The sequence below is a fragment of the Engystomops pustulosus genome, chromosome 4, assembly GCF_040894005.1.
Source record: "Engystomops pustulosus chromosome 4, aEngPut4.maternal, whole genome shotgun sequence".
Classification (NCBI taxonomy): domain Eukaryota; kingdom Metazoa; phylum Chordata; class Amphibia; order Anura; family Leptodactylidae; genus Engystomops; species Engystomops pustulosus.
In genome coordinates, this window is record NC_092414.1 from 18,034,904 (window position 1) to 18,056,576 (window position 21,673).

A 21,673-nucleotide genomic window follows, 5' to 3' on the forward strand; every position below is an offset into this window, starting at 1 on the left:
GATAACACGAATTAAAAAGGGACAAGAAAACACAAAATTGCTGCTAATGAATATATGTAACAATTATAAAAAAGGCCCCTGAACCGATTTGGATCTAAGCAGATCCACATTTAGTTGCATTGACAATATTTCCTTTAAAGTCTTTCATTGGCCACATGTTGATGTCTAGGCCTCACCAGTGGTCAATATCCACTTACCCCCGTCCCTTAGCCCTCTGATACCAGTGCTGACCAAATTTACCAGATGCCAACCACAGTTTTCCAGTCATTGGACATCTTGTAGGCATAGATCTCATCTTCTCCACTGCCTCACCTCTTCTGCAACCAAAAATAAGATAATATAACTCTACCCTGAGACATCTATTACTTGGTTCCCTCCATTTTGCTTCTTCTGCTCTCCTCAATCCAGTTGGTTATCACTTTGGTGTCTCCTAAAATCTCCACTGACTTCGATATGGAAGCTGCCTGTAGGTCACAGACCTACCCATCAACCCCTCATCCTTTTTGCCTCTTCTGCTCTCCTCAATCCAACTGGCTATCTCTTTGGTGTCTACTAAGATGTCCACTGACTTCCATATGGAAGCTGCCTGTAGGTCACAGACCTACCCATCAACCCCTCAACCCCTCATCCTTTTTGCCTCTTCTGCTCTCCTCAATCCAATTGGCTATCACTTTGGTGTCTACTAAGATGTCCACTGACTTCCATATGGAAGCTGCCTGTAGGTCACAGACCTACCCATCAACCCCTCATCCTTTTTGCCTCTTCTGCTCTCCTCAATCCAACTGGCTATCACTTTGGTGTCTACTAAGATGTTCACTGACTTCCATATGGAAGCTGCCTGTAGGTCACAGGCCTACCCATCAACCCCTCAACCCCATTGGGTCTCACTGTGAGCTTTCTTAAAGTAGTTCATATTTACCTCACTGGTTGAGTCTCTCCGAAAATGGAGGTCAATAAAGCTATGAAGACCCTGGGAGCAGAACAAGGACATCAGGTAAGTTTACTATGTATGGCTAATCTAGAGTCCTATTTTGTCTTCTGGGTAGAGGGTCACTCCAAAGAACTTTTGTCTTCTGGGCAGAGGGTCACTCCATCTTTAAACTTTTAGTTCCAGTCTCCAGTTTTCCTTGAAGAAGAGATAGTAATAGATCTCTACTATTAGTACAGAACAATTGACCTAGCAAGGTAAGAATACAAACAGACACCACCTCATCACTGATGTCCACCTTACAACCTCAGAAACAGTCTTCTAGATAGACCGTTTTTAGAACCTGAAAGTCAACCTCCAACATCATGATGGATACCGTCAAAGGTGCTTGCCGATATATCCACCTATCAGAAAGGTGGTAGTAACTATATTATTCTAATGATCTCAGTTGAGACATGGTTCCTTATTTCTGCTAATTTGGATAAGTCCCTACGGTCAAACATTGATGGTCTATCCTAAGAATAGTTCCCAATTTTTACATTTTTAGGCCTGCATATACCATAGGGGGGTCCCTTGTGCAGCTAGTTCCCTCTAGTGGTGGCATCAAGCAGAGACTTTCCAGCTCTACTGGAAGCCCAGAAGATATATCTAAGTTTGGAAGATTCTCATGCACTAGGCAAGTATAAATATTAATCATGACAAAATTGGGCCAAAAATTTTCGGATAGTTCACCCTTTTACTTGAAGTTCTCTAAAGGACACGGCCCTCCTTGGGGGGGAAAGAATAATTTGGCTCCTGTTATTATAAGCCATGTAAGAGCCTGAGATGGAGACAAAATAAAGCCTCCATTCACGACATACTTTGTGGTGACAGCTCGCTGAGATATCTAACTTCTACTCAAATGGTTCCACGAAATTTACAGAATACCCACCGGATTGCCTAAAAGGGAAATGTATATTTTTGTTAACTTGATCCAGATTTGGCAACTTATTTGTGGATTTAAGAACACACTCATCGAAAATTAAGGAAAAAATCTAGTAATATCGAAGGGAAGAAAATTCTTTGATCCTTATAAATTGTATTTAAATTTTTTTAGATCTACACAAAAAGTGCTCCCCATTGTAATCAGTTTTGGGTAGTACCCAATCCCCACAGATCAGCCGGTTGACATTACGGATTGACACTCAGGTTGTCCTGAAATTAGGTCATACTTTACCGGTGTCCTCCACAACAATATGCCACCATCTGTTTCTGTGAGGTGGCGTCGACAAGTTGACAACTCGCTCCCACTTAAGCCTAATACTGGCCACAGCTGAAAGACGCTGAGGCCAGTGTCAGCAGGGAAAGGTCTTTACTGGTTTATTAGTAGGGACTGGTCTAACATGAGTAAGGTTAAACCTCCCGACGTCTATCACTTCCAGTGAGCGGCAGTCTCTGGACACTGGACCTGTAGGGGTGGTTACACGTCAACAGCACCCTCCCGCTGTGGCCTTACACTGGCCTCATCTGGTACTGCTGACCTAGTAGTAACATGCAGTCGTTGGGACATAACTGGCAGTGATGGAAGGTGCCACACTGGATCAGCCAAGGGGGGAGTCATCCCCATCTCCAGTTGCTGTAGCCATGTCTACACAAGGGTTTTCACTGAGAAACGTCTTGCAACGTTGGTCTCCAGCCAGCTCATAATACGTCGAAAGACAGCGTGCTGATATATTTATTTCACAGGAGCAAAAGTTGTTCAAAGGAGGTAAAATAATACGCCAAAAATCCTAACAGACAAAATAAATAACGAAATTCTTTACTGATAGCTCCCAGAGATTGAAGGCTTCAGGAAAGTTCAGGCGAGTTCTGTAGGATTGTCAAAAGGTACAGTAGGCATAAAAATCATATAGCGACTAGGGCCTGCAGTCCATGAACCCACCAAAGATGATAAGTGCTGAGTGGTGGGCAAGTAAGAGAAGACCACCCCCAAAAAGACCCGGAGTAGCTCAAAACAACGTAGTATAAAGAGATATTCTGCTCTGACCACCTATATATCTGTAATACGGTCTCCACCAACTATATTACTCCATAATACCAACCACAACAGTGGGCAGGACTGAAAAATACTGGTAAAATGGGTGCAGAACTAAAAATAGTGGCTACAGCATGGAATGACAGAAGAATATTACCCACAATAGATAGAGAAATAATGGTTAGGGGATCAAGAAATTCATTGGCCACAACAGAACTGAAAATGATTGGCTTCAACCAGAGGCGGAAACTCAGTCAGGATTTCAATATCTGTAATCGGTAGGGAACAGCTTTGGTTACCCTTTGATCTTGTGGTTGGATATATATAGAAAATATCTGCCTCTAATGGCAACATGTCCAGGGGTGACTCTAGCTATAATAGATGACCATAATGTACACATGCCCAGTGGTAACTCTACGTATGAGAGAAGAAAATGTTGACCACATATCCAGTGGTAACTGTAGCTATGATAGATAACCACATTGACCACATACCCAGTGGTTCCTCTACCTATATTAGAAGACCATGTTGACTACATGGCCAGTGGTGAACTCTAGCTTTGATAGAAGACCATGTTGACCACATGCCCAGTGGTAACTCTAGCTTTGATAAAAGACCATGTTGACCACATGCCCAGTGGTAACTCTAGCTTTGATAGAAGACCATGTTGACCACATATCCAGTGATAACTCTAGCTATGATGAAAGACCATGTTGACAACATGTCCAGGGGTAACTCTAGCTATGACAGATGACCATAAAGTCCCTAAGCCCAGTGGTCACTCTACGTATGAGAGAAGAAAATGTTGACCAGATACTAAGTGATAATTCTGCCTATGATAGAAGGCCATGTTGACTACATAGCCAGTGGCAAAGACCACATTGACCACATGCCCAGTAATAACTCTAGCTTTTATGGAAGACCATGGTGACCACATGTCCAGTGGAAACTCTCCCTGTGATAGAAGACTATGTTCACCACACATCCACCTTCTCAACTTCACCAACAAAAAATCTCAACCTTTCTTCCATTTCATAATTCCTTTTTTTCTAAAAAAAAAAATGTTTTTTTAAGATAGCTGAGAAGCTAAAATTCCAGTAACTGCAAATCTGTGGATTTTTTTTCTTTTCAGCTCCTTAACAATACATATGTTGTATATGGTTTGACGAACAGCTCCAGTATTTAATACGTCCCCGAAGATGGAAGCGAATTTACAAAAGCTCCCTCTGTCTGCAGCTGCACTAAGGGTTTGGACCACTCGGCAGAAAAATCAACAAATAAGAAATGCCAAGAACCTTTTTAAGTGGGATTTGTGGATTACAGATCAAGCTCGAAGGTCATTCTGCTATACGTGACGAGGACTGAAATATCTCCGAGGTGGCCGTCTAGCAGGAGAAGCATGAGGGAGCACTTTACTTTCTCAGACAAATGATCTTTGCTACATCATGTTTCTATCAAGAGCAAACGTCTAGAAAATTTCTCCCACCACACAGCTCTGGTAGGGGTTTTCAGAAATGTAATACCTTTAGAAATTATAATATATACTTGAGTAGTTTAATATATACACTCAATGGGCAGCCAAGTAGGAAAGTGTAGAGCAAACAAAATGTTATATTTAAAAAGTTGGCCAACTTTTTGATTCCACGTTGTGAAATGTTTTTGAAAATGGAGATGGCTGCAGTTATTCTGTAGCCCTGAAGAGGGTAAGTAGCATAGCATTTTGGATTCTGCAAGCAGGGGTATAGAAGTCAGAGTGGGACAGACCCAGTAGAGAACCTAAGGTGGACCCAGACTATAACACATTACAAAACAACCCATCTTGTAAGCTACTGGGGTCCACCCTACCCTTGATGAAGGATGAACCTCTAGAATAATAACTGTTGGGCTTGGAGAACCAGTCTCACATGTCTTTAAAGTCACCGATATTATAAATGGAAAACATTTATAAGAACAAAAAGTTGCAAAATCAATTTGTGGCCCAGGAGCTTACGGCCCGGTCTAAGTGCAGTACCACCGGGAGTATAATTTGAGTGCAGTCCAAGAAGCCTTGCGGGCCTATAGGGTGTCTCTTTCCCATATGATTTCTGCTCCGGTGCCCAGAGCAGAAATCCCAAATTATGTTCCCAAGTTCCATGACTATGACAAAAAAATACCTTTCTTATAAATATATATTCATGAGTAAATAGAGTAGAGGTCCTCCATTTAGCACATTTAATATAGGTAGGGAAAGAGGAGCACCTCTGGCCCTTAATAGGAACCTGTCACCACCTTTTTCAAAATTATAGCTAGTGGCAAAAAATTGTTCCCCTCAGATTCCCATATATTCAACTTTATAATTTTACCTGGTATCCAGAGATATCTATAGCAAGTTGAGGTGGGCGTGGCCTTCTCAGACTGAATGCAACAGTAATGTCCTGTGACCAGGGTGACATCATCGCAGGTCCTCTAGCCTCCTAACATCAGCAAACTGTACAGTAAGCATATCTGTGATCAAATGAAATCACAGCATCCTGTATGGAGGGTGGAGAGGAGTAGAAGTCAATGAAGGATGGAAATGAGTAGAAGTCAATGAAGGATGGAAATGAGTAGAAGTCCATGAAGGATGGAAATGAGTAGAAGTCCATGAAGGATGGAAATGAGTAGAAGTCCATGAAGGATGGAAATGAGTAGAAGTCCATGAAGGATGGAAATGAGTAGAAGTCCATGAAGGATGGAAATGAGTAGAAGTCCATGAAGGATGGAAATGAGTAGAAGTCCATGAAGGATGGAAATGAGTAGAAGTCCATGAAGGATGGAAATGAGTAGAAGTCCATGAAAGGTGGAAATGAGTAGAAGTCCATGAAGGATGGAAATGAGTAGAAGTCCATGAAGGATGGAAATGAGTAGAAGTCCATGAAGGATGGAAATGAGTAGAAGTCCATGAAGGATGGAAATGAGTAGAAGTCCATGAAAGGTGGAAATGAGTAGAAGTCCATGAAGGATGGAAATGAGTAGAAGTCCATGAAGGATGGAAATGAGTAGAAGTCCATGAAAGGTGGAAATGAGTAGAAGTCCATGAAGGATGGAAATGAGTAGAAGTCCATGAAGGATGGAAATGAGTAGAAGTCCATGAAGGATGGAAATGAGTAGAAGTCCATGAAGGATGGAAATGAGTAGAAGTCCATGAAAGATGGAAATGAGTAGAAGTCCATGAAGGATGGAAATGAGTAGAAGTCCATGAAGGATGGAAATGAGTAGAAGTCCATGCAAGCTGCTGTGATTTCATGTGATTTCATGTGGTCAGATGTGTGTATTGGGTACAGTTTGCTAATTTTAGGAGGCTAAAGGACCTGTGATGATCTCACCCTGATCACATGACAGTAGGTCACGCCCCCTGACTAGCTCTATTTATTTCTAGATACCAGGTATGTAAGGCTTGCATTACCTTATTTCTCCTCCGGTGGTGCTATAATAAAATTGAACACTTCCTGCCCGTTTGTCCAACAGTTGATCAATAGAGGTTCCTGGAGAAATGCAGGTTCTGATGAGGGGGCTATGTAGTCTATGAAACCCTTGGTTTCCCAACTATAATTACATGTAATATAATAGGATTTCAGAATTTCCATTTAAGACAAAAATCAAAGCTACAAGGGAAATGTTAGCAAAAACTTATTGAATTTCCAGTAGAAAAAAAAATCTCTTCCAGTTGCCAACCTCCTCTGATTATTATTATTTCATTTCCTTTTTGCTCTTTTCGTCATAATGCTCTCCAATGCCAATGAGATTTCATGTACAATAGATGAAGAAACAATAAGTCAGCACTTAGGGTGGGATTCGCACCCTGGAGTTCAGCAGGATTCTCCATTGGCCTGCCGCCCATAGCCGGTCAGTGACTCACCAGATTAGCTTGGGTGAGGTCATGTGGGGTGACCGTCTACCTCATGAAATCATAGCTTCACAGAACCACAAACTTAATGATGCAACGCAACAAAAAATGTTCCTTCAAAACCATTTATCCAGGAACACTGAAAGTTAAATTAATAATAACAAATTTAGACTATTGGACTCATTTTTAAAGATCATTGAGTCTAGAGTACAGAATTTATGATTTGGTTTCCACCTACTATGTACTTTACCATTTAAAATGTTTGGCTGGTTTAAATCCGTTTTTCTTCATTTCTGGAAGTGTAAGCAGCTGTGCTAATGTTAACACAGCTGCTTACACTTCCAGAAATGAAGAAAAAATTATTCAAACCAGCCAAGTGCATGGGAAACATGCAAAAACGCATGCATTTTCAGCAAGAACGGGCCAATAAAGCATTGTGTGGCAGCACCCTAACGAAAGAGCTAAAAATTGAGCAGTCTTGCCCATGTGTGACCACCCTGGAATGCTGGAATGAGGGTTGAGGACACCCATTCTGGGGATCATTAGGGTTTCTTTTAGTAGGATCCTCTGGGATCATTCACATATCACCTATATTCCTAAAATGGCTAATTAGTGAGCTTTCTTTTGGTGTTACTGGGGACAATAATATGCATGACTGTAGACCCCCTTGACAAGCTGTAGTACCTCTTCTTCTGGAGCACCCAGCATAGGCTTCCACCTCTTGATGTATCGGGCAGGGTGCTGTGCAGCGTTTATTTTATGCCAGGCCCTACATGTGAAAAGTCGCCGGCTGCAGTGAGTTTGCAATCGGGGACAGTAACGCTCTGCGCCCGCCCACTCCCTTCTGGTCGCACCCCCTTCACGCTCCACTGGCGTAAAGGTGGCGGAGAGGGCTAAATAATCGCAAGTGCTAGTAAAAAGATAGCATTTGCGATTATTTCAGGATTTCTACGACACTGACGTGGCGCAGAAGACCTGATAAATATGCTCCTATGGGTTCATTTGGACGTCCCCCCCGTTGTAAGAACTGTTTAGATTGGTAACCAGAAATTCCTTTAGTTTTGGCAGACACCCAGGCAGTCAACTGGAGTCGAAAGCGGATAGGGTGGTAGTAAGGGTGGAGCCCTTTTACCTAAAATTAGATTTTACTTGACAAACCCATTAAAGGCAAAGTAGCCCAGTAGATTTTTTTAGAAGTATAGTGCCACATTTCCTAAGAACAGTGCAGTGTGTACTATGTGCAGTTACCTGTGGGGGCACCGGATTCATGATTTGTGGTGCCCGTTCTTCATGAATCTGACGCCCCTGCACTGCCCCGACAGAGCGCGCACCAACCTTTAACATAGAGCGTGCAAGACATTTCTGTCGGACTTTGCATAATAAATGTGGCGCACCGGACTGAGCACCGGAATGCCCATTTCAGTGCAGAATTTTGTGCCACATGAAGAATAGTGCAGCCGCGCCACAAATGAGTCACGTACAACACATATGTGGCGCGGACACTTCTTAAATACCTGTGCAAGCAGTTTGCACATAAAATAATGTGCAAAGTCCGCCAAAAAACTGGAGTAAAACGCTTAGTAAATGTGCCCCATAGTATTTAAATGGTAAAGCAACACGTGTGTGATCCCATCACAGGGGGACATAGACCCTTGAACCTTCGGCATAGACATCTTGCCAATGCTTAAGGGATAAGCTGTGATTGTAGAACAGCTCTACAGTTTCATGGGTAGGACCTATTGCCTATAGGGTCCACCAGACATAATCGGGTCCTGGTGCCACCGGGGTCAAGAGTCTAAATCCTGCAGCAATACAATGAAAAAAACATTGGGAGCCAATGGGGCACTAGGGCTTCCAGAATCCACCATATCTAGTCAAGTTGAGCACCATACAATGCTCTGAAGCCCTATGATCTTAAGTGGTAAGAAATCAAATGGACATCATAGATATCCCTTTAACTTTGCCTCTCGGTTTACATACAAAACAAAAGACGTAACGGATATAACACAACATAAAAGACGTTGCCTTTCCTTTCTTAGGAGATGTCTCCCGATACTTGGCTACGTCTTCAGAAATGTTTCCTGTCAACAAACTATCCAAGAAATAAAACGGGCCCCGCTGGGAACACTGATGTCACCAATACACACTTAGAAATAGTTTCCCCTCTCGGTCTACGTTCCTGACATGCCGTATTAGGACCAACATACAGAAGACGCAGCAAATCATTATTTCTGACCATTTTTGGAGATACAACATGGCTGGTTATTTCATGGCCTTGGAAATGGAGCTGGCCAAGTATGACTGCCAGATATGGGTAACCTCCAAGCCAAACACAACGAGCGCAGCTCTGGCGTATTTGTTGTGACCTTACCTTTCGACTTCCTGGCGCATTTCCTCCCGTTTCTGTCTCCTGAGCTCTCTGCGACGTTCAAAGTCATCCATGGCGGCCGCTGGAGCTTCTGAGCTGAAATCTTAAGTGACAAAGGCGGAAACCGATGTTAGACAAAAGCTTCAGATAATGGAACCTATATAACTTATCAGATTTGCATATTAAGGACTCGAAAAGAACACACCCAGATGGCACAACACCAATTATGTAAACTGCTTAGGGACAGATTTAGTCAAATTATATCTTAAATAAAAACTTTGCTTGACATATTAATTCAACCTCCTAACCTAACCCTAATTATTCCAGTCTACTTCTGTACTCCTCTAGGCTGCCTCTAACTTCCTTTTTACTCCAACATCTTGGTTGTAGAGATCTGCAGGCTCTGGTAACTACCTGTCCCATAATGCCTTGCAAAACATCACATATACATAGGTGGCAGATCACAGGTGGAAACCAGCTTGGTAGTAGAGATCTGCAGGTTCTATTAACTACCTGTCCCATAAAGCCTTGCAAAGAATCACATATAGATAGGTGGCAGATCACAGGTGGAAACCATCTTGGTTGTAGAGATCTGCAGGCTCTGGTAACTACCTGTCCCATAATGCCTGGCAAAGCATCACATAGAGATAGGTGGCAGATCACAGGTGGAAACCATCTTGGTAGTAGAGATCTGCAGGTTCTATTAACTACCTGTCCCATAAAGCCTTGCAAAGAATCCCATATAAATAGGTAGAAGATCACAGGTGGAAACCATCTTGGTTGTAGAGATCTGCAGACTGTAGTAACTACCTGTCCCATAATGCCTTGCAAAGCATCACATATAGATAGGTGGCAGATCACAGGTGGAAACCATCTTGGTAGTAGAGATATGCAGTGTCTAGTAGCTACCTGTCCCATAATGCCTTGCAAAGTATCACATATAGAAAGGTGGCAGATCACATGTGGAAACCATCTTGGTAGTAGAGATCTGCAGGCTCTAGTAACTACCTGTCCCATAATGCTTTGCAAAGCATCACATATAGATAGGTGGCAGCTTACATCTGTAAATAGAGATAAAGACTCAGGTGTAAGGCACAGGAGAGGTGAGAGACTGGGCCTCGGCAGGAGAATGTGTGTCACAGGCAGAGGACAAACTTCAGACCACTACAGAGGATCGATTGATAATAGACTAAAGGATGGAGAAGGAAGGATATACAGGGAGCTCCTTAAAGCAAATCTGTCAATTCAACTAAAACTATGACCTTGTAGGTAAGGTGTCCTGCATCATAACTACGCCTTTATTGAAAAGTTTTTGTCTATGCAAATGAGCTATTTAAGGTATGGGTGTGTCCACGAGGTCCAGTGAATATTCTCTTGGCTACCAACTCCACCGCTGACAGTACATTGTACCCTCTGTGCAGCAAGGATACTACCCTACTTACCAAAATGTATTACACTATGCCATCCAAAAAGTTCCACAACATCCGCCAAAAGTTGCACCTGCACAAAATTGTAAAAACCTGCCCATGAAACATTTCACAATTCTGCACGTCTTTTTATAAAGATCCCCCCCCCCTTGACTTCGGAACATACGGTGACATTTATCAAGCCCTTACCGACTTCAAAAAGTTGCTAAATAGGGCACTTGCTCCAAAATGTTGCGATATTTCGCATATTTTTACCACCCACTCCAGTTTTTTGGGAAAGTGGGCGTGGTTGGCCTGTTTCACTAAAAAAGTTGGCAAAATGTAGGAATTTCACTCTCTTAAAGGGATAGTGTAGAAGGTGGAGTGACATCTTAAGACAGAATTAAAGGTGGACCAAAACTTGGCGCATTTGTTAGTCAACGTAGTCTACAGCAAAAAAAACAAAAAGTCTGTAGTCAAAAAGTCTCCCTTACATAAAGAAAAATCCACCCAAAAAGTAGCTTCTATCGAAAACATATAAAACCTTCATAGACATATGTGACGACTTAATTTTTCTATAGCCATGACTTTTTAGTAAAATTTTGATGATGTATTAAAAATATATTACAAATTAATTGTCGTAAAGTAGTTCTCTACTTCATGACATCGACAAAAAGCCCCAATAAATCAACATCAACAATGAGACGGAAAGAAGCAAAGAAAGATCCAAAAAATTCTTACTTTGAAGAAGGCCGAAACTGGGCACGCCTCGAAGGAGTTAACTTCCAGTAAAAAAAATGTACTTAATAGGATGAAAGATTAAGAAAGAGAAATCAAAAATTCTATCGATAGACCATAGAAGTGCATAGCGGATGGTCTAGATCAGAAGTGGCGAACCTATGGCACTGGTGCCAGAGGCGGCACTCGGAGCCCTTTCTGTGGGCACCTAGGCCATCACCCCAGCATGAAGTTCACCAGACAGGACTCAAAGAATCTTCCTGTAGAATCTTCCTACAATGATAGGAGAATTTGCCTTCCTCCTTTCAACTGCGTTGGTGTCTTGGGAGGCTGAACGATTGAAAGTTGTCAAAGAACGAGGAGAAATACATTACTGCTTAAATTGCTGTGCTGGCACTTTGCAATAAATAAGCGGCTTTTGGTTGAAGTTTGGGCACGCAGGCTCTAAAAGGTTCGCCATCACTGGTCTAGATCCTGAAGTCCACCCCCTCCCACCTCGTCTTCTTGGTCTTCCGTGTCCTTTCATCTATTTTTCCAAGACAAAAAACACAAAGAACAGAAACCCTCCACACTCACCAGTCGCAGATATCGCTCTGTGATTTGTAATCCACCAGCTCGAATGTAAAGTCTTAGGTATCACTGAGCAGGCACACGGTGTGCAGGACATCAAAGACCAGGCTTGTCTCCTCCACTCTGGAGATCATATTAAAGTACTACCAGAAAAGGGAAAGGCTTTGTGTCCGCTCTGTGTTTAGCTAAACCGTCCTGTCAGTGCTTAGTTTAAACTTTCGGATGCTGGATGCCAGATCAGCACCAAGAACTAGAGGAGTTTCCTGTGAGGTTTTTGAGGCTGCCTCGCTGAACTTTGGGACAACATTCCACAATTAACCTCTTAAATACCAAATCGAAATCCACCAAATTTCAAGCACACGTGAGGCTTAGAAGTTTCTCTGTTGTATACAGTGTTGGACTGGCCCACCAGAGTACCAGAGGTTCCTCCGGTGGGCCCTGGCTCTAAACCAGTACTGGACCCCAAAGGTACAGCAGAGTACCACTAATTTGGAGTCTGTTTTCTAGAAGCTGGTGGAGGGTGGGCCGCCAGCATAGTTTATCTGGTGGGCCCAAGGAACCCCAGTCCGACACTGGTTGTATAAAAACCATAAAAACACTTGTGACTGAAGGTAGAGTCACCATATATCTAGAAATTACATTTATAAAATTTCAGAGACTCCTACTGTGTCGGTCTACAAAGTCCCCCATGCCTTACTAACATAACCCAGGTTCCTAAGAAAATCTCATTTATTTTTACGTTCCCTCATCTACTCATGGTCCATCAAATGGTCTCTTAATCCCAAATCTTACTTCATCCAAGGCCTTCTGGTTTATTTTCCTCTTGCCATCTTTTTTTAACTTTACCATTTCTTCTGGCATCTTCTCAACCTCATCCAAACATGTTTTTATAACCAAGAAACTTCTCTTGAGTTCCCGTCTTCCCAGGTTTGACTCAATAATCTGAAGCCCACAAGTGTTTGTCCCTTTACGCTAGTGTTTACTGGTGGTTATAGAGTTTTGATCTTCGTATCAAGGTCTAGTAATGCTGTGACCTCTCTGATGCTGCTATGACACAAGAAATTGGGGACCACCATCAATATCTATGGATGACAAATACTGGCTTTATGGGCCAACCAAAGTTACTATCCAACACACTGGACTGGTTGTTAAGCACTCTACTGTGTTCTCCAGATGTCTCATCTTTAGTTGTCCATGCAATCAAGCAGGCCAACTACCATATCCTTGCATAGTCTACAACAATGGGGGTCATTTACTAAGGGCCCGATTCGCGTTTTCCCAACATGTTACCCGAATATTTCTGATTTGCGCCGATTTCCCATGAATTGCCCCGGGATTTTGGCGCACGCGATCAGATTGTGGCGCATCGGCGATGGCATGCACGCGACGGAAGTCGGTGGGCGTGGCCGAACGAAAACCCGACGGATCCGGAAAAAACGCCGCATTAAAAAAAAATAAAATGTGTCGCGGAGCTTGCACTTACCTTTACTAGGAATCGGCCGGTGAACTTGACTGCGTTCCGATGCTCTTCAGCGCAGCAGCGCCACCTGGTGGACGGAGGAACTGCCTTAATGAATCCCGGCCGGACCCGAATCCACCGCAGAGAACGCGCCGCTGGATCGCGAATGGACCGGGTAAGTAAATCTGCCCCAATCTGTCTTAAATTCTCAGAAGAAATGCAAGTTTTATTTTGCAATTTTTATATCACCTACATCCTGATGTTATCCATATCTATTTCCATATCCAATTCCCAATCTTGCCATCCAATTATCTTGTTTTCATGACTAGAAATCATCTGTTTCTTCTGGAATATCCCACCACTCCTCACTCTAAACCTCGATATAAAAAAACTCAAATAACAGTATCTGGTGATAATAATATCAATAAATGTGGACTGAGATGATTTGTTGGGCCAAGACAATCCCAAAAAAGACAACTCTTTGTCTTCCCAATTCTTCAGAATTTTTTTTATTGTGCCATACACTTAGGAAAGATCTCATGAAGATATGATGTAATAGTATTTACGCTTAAAGGGAACCTGTCATCAGAAATTGACCTAATAAACCACTACCAGGATGTTGTCAAGCAGCTGAACACCTTCCAGATCATGTTCCCTTCATGACGCAGTCTGGTGGCATCATCCAGAAAATAAACTTTAAAGTGACATGTAAGTTGGTTGTATAAAGTCAAGGAGGTGGAGATTTTAACAATGAAGTCAAGCTCTCTCTTCCTCAGAAAGTCCCCTTCACTGTAATTGATGATCCTAGATCCAGAGACATCACTAACCAGATCTTCTGACATCCAATGCACAATGTCAATCACAGAAGAGGAGGCGTTCAGAGCTCCCCACCTTGACTTCAGTGTTAAACTCTCCGCCTCCTTGACTTTATACAACCACTTCAAAGCTGATCTTCTGGATGATGCCACCACACTGGACCATGAAAGAAACAAAAACTAGAAGGTGTTACAATGCTCCACAATATTCTGGTAGTGGTTTATTAGGCCAATTTCTGATGACAGGTTCTCTTTAATAGAACAAGGCTCCATCTCTTAGTTCTGGGACTTTCGTTGAGTACGGAAAGTAAGAAAGGAAGAAGACAAAACAATCATTGAATAGCATTGTTGTCGTGAAAATGTAATTACTCAAAGGAAGATGGAATAAGGCGCACCAGATATGGTTGTGCTATGATTAGGCACCACTCTAGTATTTCGCCTTGTTGTATTACCATATGGTGCTCTCTTTGGACTGAATCATCAGGTCTCAGTTGCCACACTGGTCTGAATCGTACTTGAATGGAAGGGAGGGTATAGTCGTTTTGGCGCATACCGGTAATCAGGAAGCAGTAGAAGTAGCGTAAAATGAAACGTTTTATTAGTATCTCGAATACACAACGCGTTTCGAGGTTCTAAAAAAAAAACATTTTGAAGTGAGACAGACTGAAGCTTGGGTTGTAAGTTGAGTCCGAAACCTTCAACATGTCTCCCTTATCTCTAGTTTCTGAGAATGTTATCATACCTAGCACCTCTTCTGGTAATCCCAATGTGTCAGAAGATATGGGGGAGTATCAAAATAGATGGAGCTGGTCAATCACTTCACTATTGTGAAGAACACCGTTCGGCGCGCGTGTCTTCGGATAAGTTAGCAGATGTACGGAAACATCTGCAATGTGTTCTTCACTGTGTTCTTCACTGAAATGATCCTGTGTTCACTGTTTTCATTGTGTTCTTCACTGTGTTTCGTTAAGTAAATGCTCGATCTCGAGCCGGTGAGATACTCGTCCGAGCAACGAGCCGTTCCGAGTACTCTAATACTCGAACGAGCATCAAGCTTGGACGAGTATACTCGCTCATATCTAGTTGTCATTATTAAGACCACCATCCTATGCTTTATAACGATGGGTTCTTCTAGGGATACTAAGAGGCCACACATCCTTAATGCACAAGGGTCCTCAGTTTTCGAGATCCAGCCCTACCATTAGTAAGGAGATAGATGTATGTGGCTTTGTTTTCAGGGGGGGAAATTCTGGATTTGGTTTCATGGTAACATTTTTCCCCCTCGAAGCTGTAGTACAACTCCAGTCCTGAAACGTTGAGAATAATTTTAGTTCGGATCATCTGGAAAAGTGAAGTATCTGAAACTTGAGCCGCAGCTCGTCCAGAGCTATAGACAACACAACAGGAAATACCCAAACTGAAGGTTACGGCTGATAGCATGAACTGCAACATTATCCCTGACCCGAAAATATGTTGTCTTTTCTTCATTAAGAAAGTAATTCCATGCCGTTTTTTTTTTTTCATGCTTGAGACTTCCTTAAAGGAGCCACTTTTCTTAAAGGGTTTGTCCAGTTTTATGTCCATGAGGCCAAACATTGTTATGATTGAGAGTTCCTTTATCTTCGAGGCTTGTGCTTTTTTGTTCGTGGGTTAAAACATTCCTGTTTATATAGAAGGTCTTAAAAGTGATCCAGATTATTTCCAGCTGACAGAGTCCCCCCACAGCTCGCTACAGAGACGAGATGTCATAGAGAGAACCCTGCAGCAGCGTCATCTGGACCTGATCAGGACCAGGCTGTGACACCACGTTAGATCCATAGAGATGTCTTTTGCTAATTCCCTTTAAGTGGAGTTGTAGTTCCCTGGATAACCAATGGTTAGAGTCAGGGGTGTAGCTAAAGACTCGTGGCCCCCGGAAACCAAAATCCAGCCTGGACCTTCAGTAGAACTTGTCCTGCACCAGCATCGGATTCATTTCTATTCCTTTACATGGAAGCTTAGATACAGCAGACCCGCTCCATGAGGGTAGATACTTCTACAGTGTAATGGCAGCTTAGATACAGCAGACCAGCTCCATGAGGGTAGATACCTCTACAGTATAATGGCAGCTTAGATACAGCAGACCAGCTCCATGTATTGAAGATACCTCTATAATAGAAACTTAGATACAGCAGCTCAGCTCTATGTATGGTAGATACCTCTACAGTATAATGGCAGCTTAGATACAGCAGAGCAGCTCCATGTATGGTAGATACCTCTATAATGGAAGCTTAGATACAGCAGTTGAGCTCTATGTATGGTAGATACCTCTACAGTATAATGGCAGCTTAGATACAGCAGCTCAGCTCTATGTATGGTAGATACTTTTATAATGAAAGCTTAGATACCTCAGCTCTGTTCTTTGTATTGTAGATACCTCTATAATGGAAGCTTAGATACAGTAGCTCAGCTCTATGTATGGTAGATACCTCTATAATGGAAGCTTAGATACAGCAGCTCAGCTCTATGTATGGTAGATACCTCTATAATGGAAGCTTAGAAACAGCAGTTGAGCTCTATGTATGGTAGATACCTCTACAGTATAATGGCAGCTTAGATACTGCAGCTCTATGTATGATAGATTCCTCTATAATGGAAGTTTAGATACAGCAGCTCAGCTCTATGTATGGTAGATTCTTCTATAATGACATCTTAGATACAGCAGCTCAGCTCTATGTATGGTAGATACCTCTATAATGGAAGTTTAGATACAGCAGCTCAGCTCTATGTATGGTAGATTCTTCTATAATGACATCTTAGATACAGCAGCTCAGCTCCATGTATGGTAGATTCTTCTATAATGGTAGCTTAGATACAGCAGCTCACCTCTATGTATAGTAGAAACCTCTATAATGGCAGCTTAGATACAGCATCTCAGCTCTATGTATAGTACCATAATCTTAAATTGCAGCTTGCATACAAGGACTTTAAGGTCCCTATGCTGCACAAAAGACCCCATCGTGATAATAGTTACCTGATAGTTGGATGTTCCTTGTACAGAATTTGCAGCTTTAAGTGTTGTCTTTGGGTTTTACGACCTTTACATCCTTTCATTATTTGCCTTTTATACTGGTACATAACATCATCCGGTGACTATCTGTTATTTATGTGTCTTACGCTGTCACGTCCCATTTACACTATTGGGTTTCAGGGGCACCGGGCCAGCGCACTAAGCTACTTTACGCACTGTGTGTGTGTGTGTGGTCCTGTTTGATCCTTCGTACTTGCACATTTGTGGTTTACTATAACAATGAGGGGGTGGAGATACCATCTATACTCCAAATGGGTCACAAATGGAGAATTACTAACACCGGGCACGAAATAATGGACAAAAATTTCAAGAAGGAATTTATTGTTGTAGGGTTTATTTTGCTTTTTTATGTTATGTATCTTCATTATTTGCCAGAAGTAGCTTAAAGTGGAGCGAGACTCACTGATGTGTAAAGGTTAGACCATCTAGTATGAATTAATTTGGGGTTAAACAGACTCCCTTTCTGGCAATAGGTGGGAGAACCCAGTGTCGGACTGGCCCACCGGAGTACCAGAGGATCCTCCGGTGGGCCCCTACTCAACCCATTGCTGAACCCCAGAGGTCCATCAGAAAACAATACAATTTGGAGTTTGGAGAACCCATCTCTGAGATCTCCATGATGAGCAGGTTTCCCCTTAGGAGACAACTTGTGACCGGAGAACCCATATAAGCCAGTAGGCCCTGAAGGGTATCGCTTCCCTTGCAGAAGCTTGGAGAAGTTCAACTTGGTTCCTGTTTCCCTTTGGGTATCAGGCCTAAGAGTTGTCTAAACGCCAGTGTTAGAGGAGGATAAGAAACAGGGCCGGTGCCAGCACTGGGCATACCTTGGCAAGTCCCGGGGCCCAGAGCTGCTGGGGGGCCCGTATAAGGCTGTACATAAAGGAATCCATGGGAGTGAGGTGGCTTTATCTAACGAATCCATAGGGGTTGAGAGAGGCTTATATAAAATAACTATGGGGGGGCTATTTGGGATGATAAACTGGGGAATATTTTAAGGAACAGGAGACTGTTTTAGTTTCTGAATTTTGGATGACTTCACTGTAAAGGGTTTGTCGCCCAGTGGCCTACTGAAACCTGGAGCCGACCCTGGTAAGAAACATTATAAATGCGGGAAGATTGGGGAAGTAGAGGGGTGTGCACTCAATAGTATGAAAGTAAAGTGCGGGCTAAAGATCCCTTTACTCAGTGTGTTCCCAACCCAAGTGAATTCATTTGTACCAACTGATGGTACAACCAAAAAGGGCATTGGATGCATCTTACCCCGGGACAACCACTTTCATGGTCATGGTATCTTCCCTGCCAGCTAAGTCCATCTGGTATGATACAATTGAAGAACAACAGGAGCACAAATTTCTAAAAAGTTTCTGCTGGCCCATTGTGTGTTGGGTGGGATGGTCACAGACCGGCCCATGCGGATCAGTGCCCACTGTAGAAAGTGCCTACAAAGGCCACCAGAACCGGACCACAAAGGCTTGGGTGATGACGTCTGGTCTCATACCAGGTCCAATAACATTTTAATACAAAAAGTTAATAAATCACCAGGACTGTGTATTATAAAGATGTACAATTTGATTCTTGATGACCACTAAAAAATTGGACAGGAAACCCTTCTTTTAAATTGTCGCGGAGACAAGTCCACAACCTCCATTCCTAACCCCTAATTTTTGATTGGTCCAATTTGTTTACAAGAATCCTCCGACTGACCTGTTAATGATGATATCCAAACAAGCCACGCCCCTTTACTTAAAAGGGGCTGTCCACTTTAAGCACATAACAAATAATAATAATATTATTTGTGTAATGAAAAGTTAGAAAGTATGTTGGAAAAATTAACTATATCAATTCCTTACTGTTTTCTAGATCTCTGCTTGCTTTATTTCTACAGGAAGCTTCTATGTTTACTTCCTGTAGATAAACGCCGGTCCATGATCATGTGATGTCACACAGGTTCGTGGCTCATTAGCATCACACAGCTTTAATTACACTGTGGGGGTCATTTACTAAGGGCCCGACTCACGTTTTCCCGACGTGTTACCCGAATATTTCCGATTTGCGGCGATTTTCCCTGAATTGCCGTGGGTTTTTGGCGCATGCGATCGGTTTGTGGCGCATCGGCGCTGGCATGCACGCGACGGAAATCGGGGGGCCTGGCCGAACGGTAACCCGACGGATTCGGAAAAACCGCCGCATTTAAAAAAAAAATTGGTCGCACGGGCGGACTTCGGCGCAGCAGACACACCTGGTGGACATCGGGCGCAGGACCTTCATGAATCGCCGAAAGACCCGAACGCTCGTCAGAGAAGCCGCCGCTGGAACGCGAATGGATCGGGTAAGTAAATGTGCCCCAATGTGTTATTACGAATCGTGCACCTGTGTAACATCACATGACCAGGGACCGGTGTTTATCTACAGGAAGTAAACAATATAGCTTCCTGTAGCAGGACATTAGGCAGACATTTTGGAAACTGAGAAGAATTGATACAGAAAGTGTATTGGAAAATTTTATAGCTTCATTACTCAAACACTATCAATCATTTGCTGGAATGTGATTAAAGTGGACAGCCCCTTTAAGCCCACATTAGTTACAGCATGGAGGAAACCAAGGTGTGAAGGTTTATGAATTCCTTATCAGATTTCTATGAAGCCGCTTGTTTTAGGAGCACATAAATGTCCTGAAGATGGAGAATCGGGCAAGATTTTGCTTTCTCTTATTACTCTTTTTTTATTCGTCCCGAGGGTTGGCGTTCCTTTAACGCGGAGAGCTATGCAATCTGCAAAACATCCTGATGACTCGTGCTTTGAGACCAGATACTTGACTATATTAGAACAACTGCAGCGCAGTGGGATGCAGTCTGATGTTTTCATAAGATAAGCCGAGATTAATAAAAACTTTTTATGTTTTTTTTTTGGTTTTTGGTTTTTCTTTCCCGCTCCCCCCCCCCCTATAGGGATTGTTAGAAACAGAATGTTCTAATGTCAGTGTTAAATAGTCATGTAATACAGGAACAGATAAAGATCAGGACTCAGGCGAGCACTTAATAGGTTCCCAGTGTGTCCATGGCCTAGTCCTACTACGCTGCTGCTACCTCGAGAAGAAAATCTGGGGCTTGTGTTATAGGATACAGTACGAAAATGTTCGAGGAATGCTTTCATTGTATGAAGGAGGCCATTGTGTAGCGTTTAAGGGGTAAGAATGTGTAGGGACGTAGATCCAAAACCTGTACCAAACTCAACTTTTCGCCACGACCTAATGTTCCTACTTCGGTGGTGACATGCCACTTTTTTGTGACGTGATCACCAAATTTTCTGGTCACAACTATCTGACAAATGAGCCCAATACATTTAGGAGATTGGACCACACTTTTAGGATCTGGGTGATGCCCTTCTTTCTAATGTGGATCCTCAAACATCCCAAAGTTATCATTTATACTATGGCCTCTTCAGTGTCGGACTGGGTATCCTTAGGCCCACCAGAGAAAATCAATCTGGGGGCCCACTCTTCATTATCCCCCAGGAATATACTCTAGTAGCCTTCAAATTGTGTTGTTTTCTGATGGACCTCTGGGTTTTAATATTGGGTTGAGCCAGGGCCCACCGGAGGATCCTCTGGTACTCCGGTGGGCCAGTCCGACACTGGGCCTCTTCATATTAGGCCTCCAAAGTATCATGGAAAACCACAGAATGACCTCTCCATGGGCTTTGGACACAACTCCAACCATCTTGTTTGGTTGTTTTGGTGACGGTAGCCAAGGATGAACCTAAACATACTGCTGCCTGAGGCAAGCTATAGATGTCACCCCCTTTTGCCCCATCCAGTATTAATATATCAGGTAAGTTTTTTTCAGTAGATGGGTTCTGCATGCAGTGTTTCAAACTCACGCTAACATAAGGTGTGAAGAGACCCTATTTTTAGGTGTCAGGTACTTCTTTAAAGCTGGTGACAACACCTCTCCTGCTGCCCCCCTTGTTACTACCGGTGCTGCTGCCTGAGGCGAGAGGCTCAACTTGAAACATGGATGGTGCACCCTTGAATGTAGTCTTGAATAAACAAACTATTCACCCAAAGAACATAGAATTAACCAAAACTGTAATCTCTAAGCACCATAAAACAGAAACAAGGTCTAACTCTATGCTCATTATTGAAGTACACATAAGAAAATTGGGTACCATGGCTTAGGTCCAAGTGGTCCTAAGATATTTCAAGGGTTTGACCCCTCCATGTTCTTGCCATGACTCAGTAATATATATAAATGTTTGATAACAATGCAGTTGATTTGGAAAGGGTCCCAAGCTGGAGCTTCCAAAAGTTCAACCAGATTTTAACGGAATAATGGTATTGTTGATCAATGGGGTGTCTATAGGTCCATCACAGAGACCTGTAGGGACTCCGTGTACTTCTGTAGACAGTCTATACAACATATCTGTAATTTCGGAATCCAC

At 42.8% G+C, this 21,673-nt stretch overlaps 1 protein-coding gene across 6 annotated transcripts in view; it reads right to left on the bottom strand.

The window, feature by feature from the left end:
* The window catches only part of CALD1 (caldesmon 1), a 123,690-nt gene that overhangs the window by 59,548 nt on the left and 42,469 nt on the right, over window positions 1–21,673 (bottom strand). The window contains exons 1-2 of one of the 6 annotated variants that reach the window (XR_011854778.1): window positions 11,896–12,084; window positions 9,179–9,278 (exon numbers count right to left, since the gene is read on the bottom strand). Coding sequence is in view for 5 of the 6 variants with exons in the window: in XM_072145377.1 (XP_072001478.1) it covers window positions 9,179–9,278; window positions 11,896–11,986 (191 nt within the window). In the remaining variant the exon portion in view is untranslated. Of the gene's footprint in view, window positions 1–9,178; window positions 9,279–11,895; window positions 12,085–21,673 lie in introns of those variants that run through there. The other 5 variants (XM_072145377.1, XM_072145378.1, XM_072145382.1 and 2 more) reach the window with 5 other exon arrangements.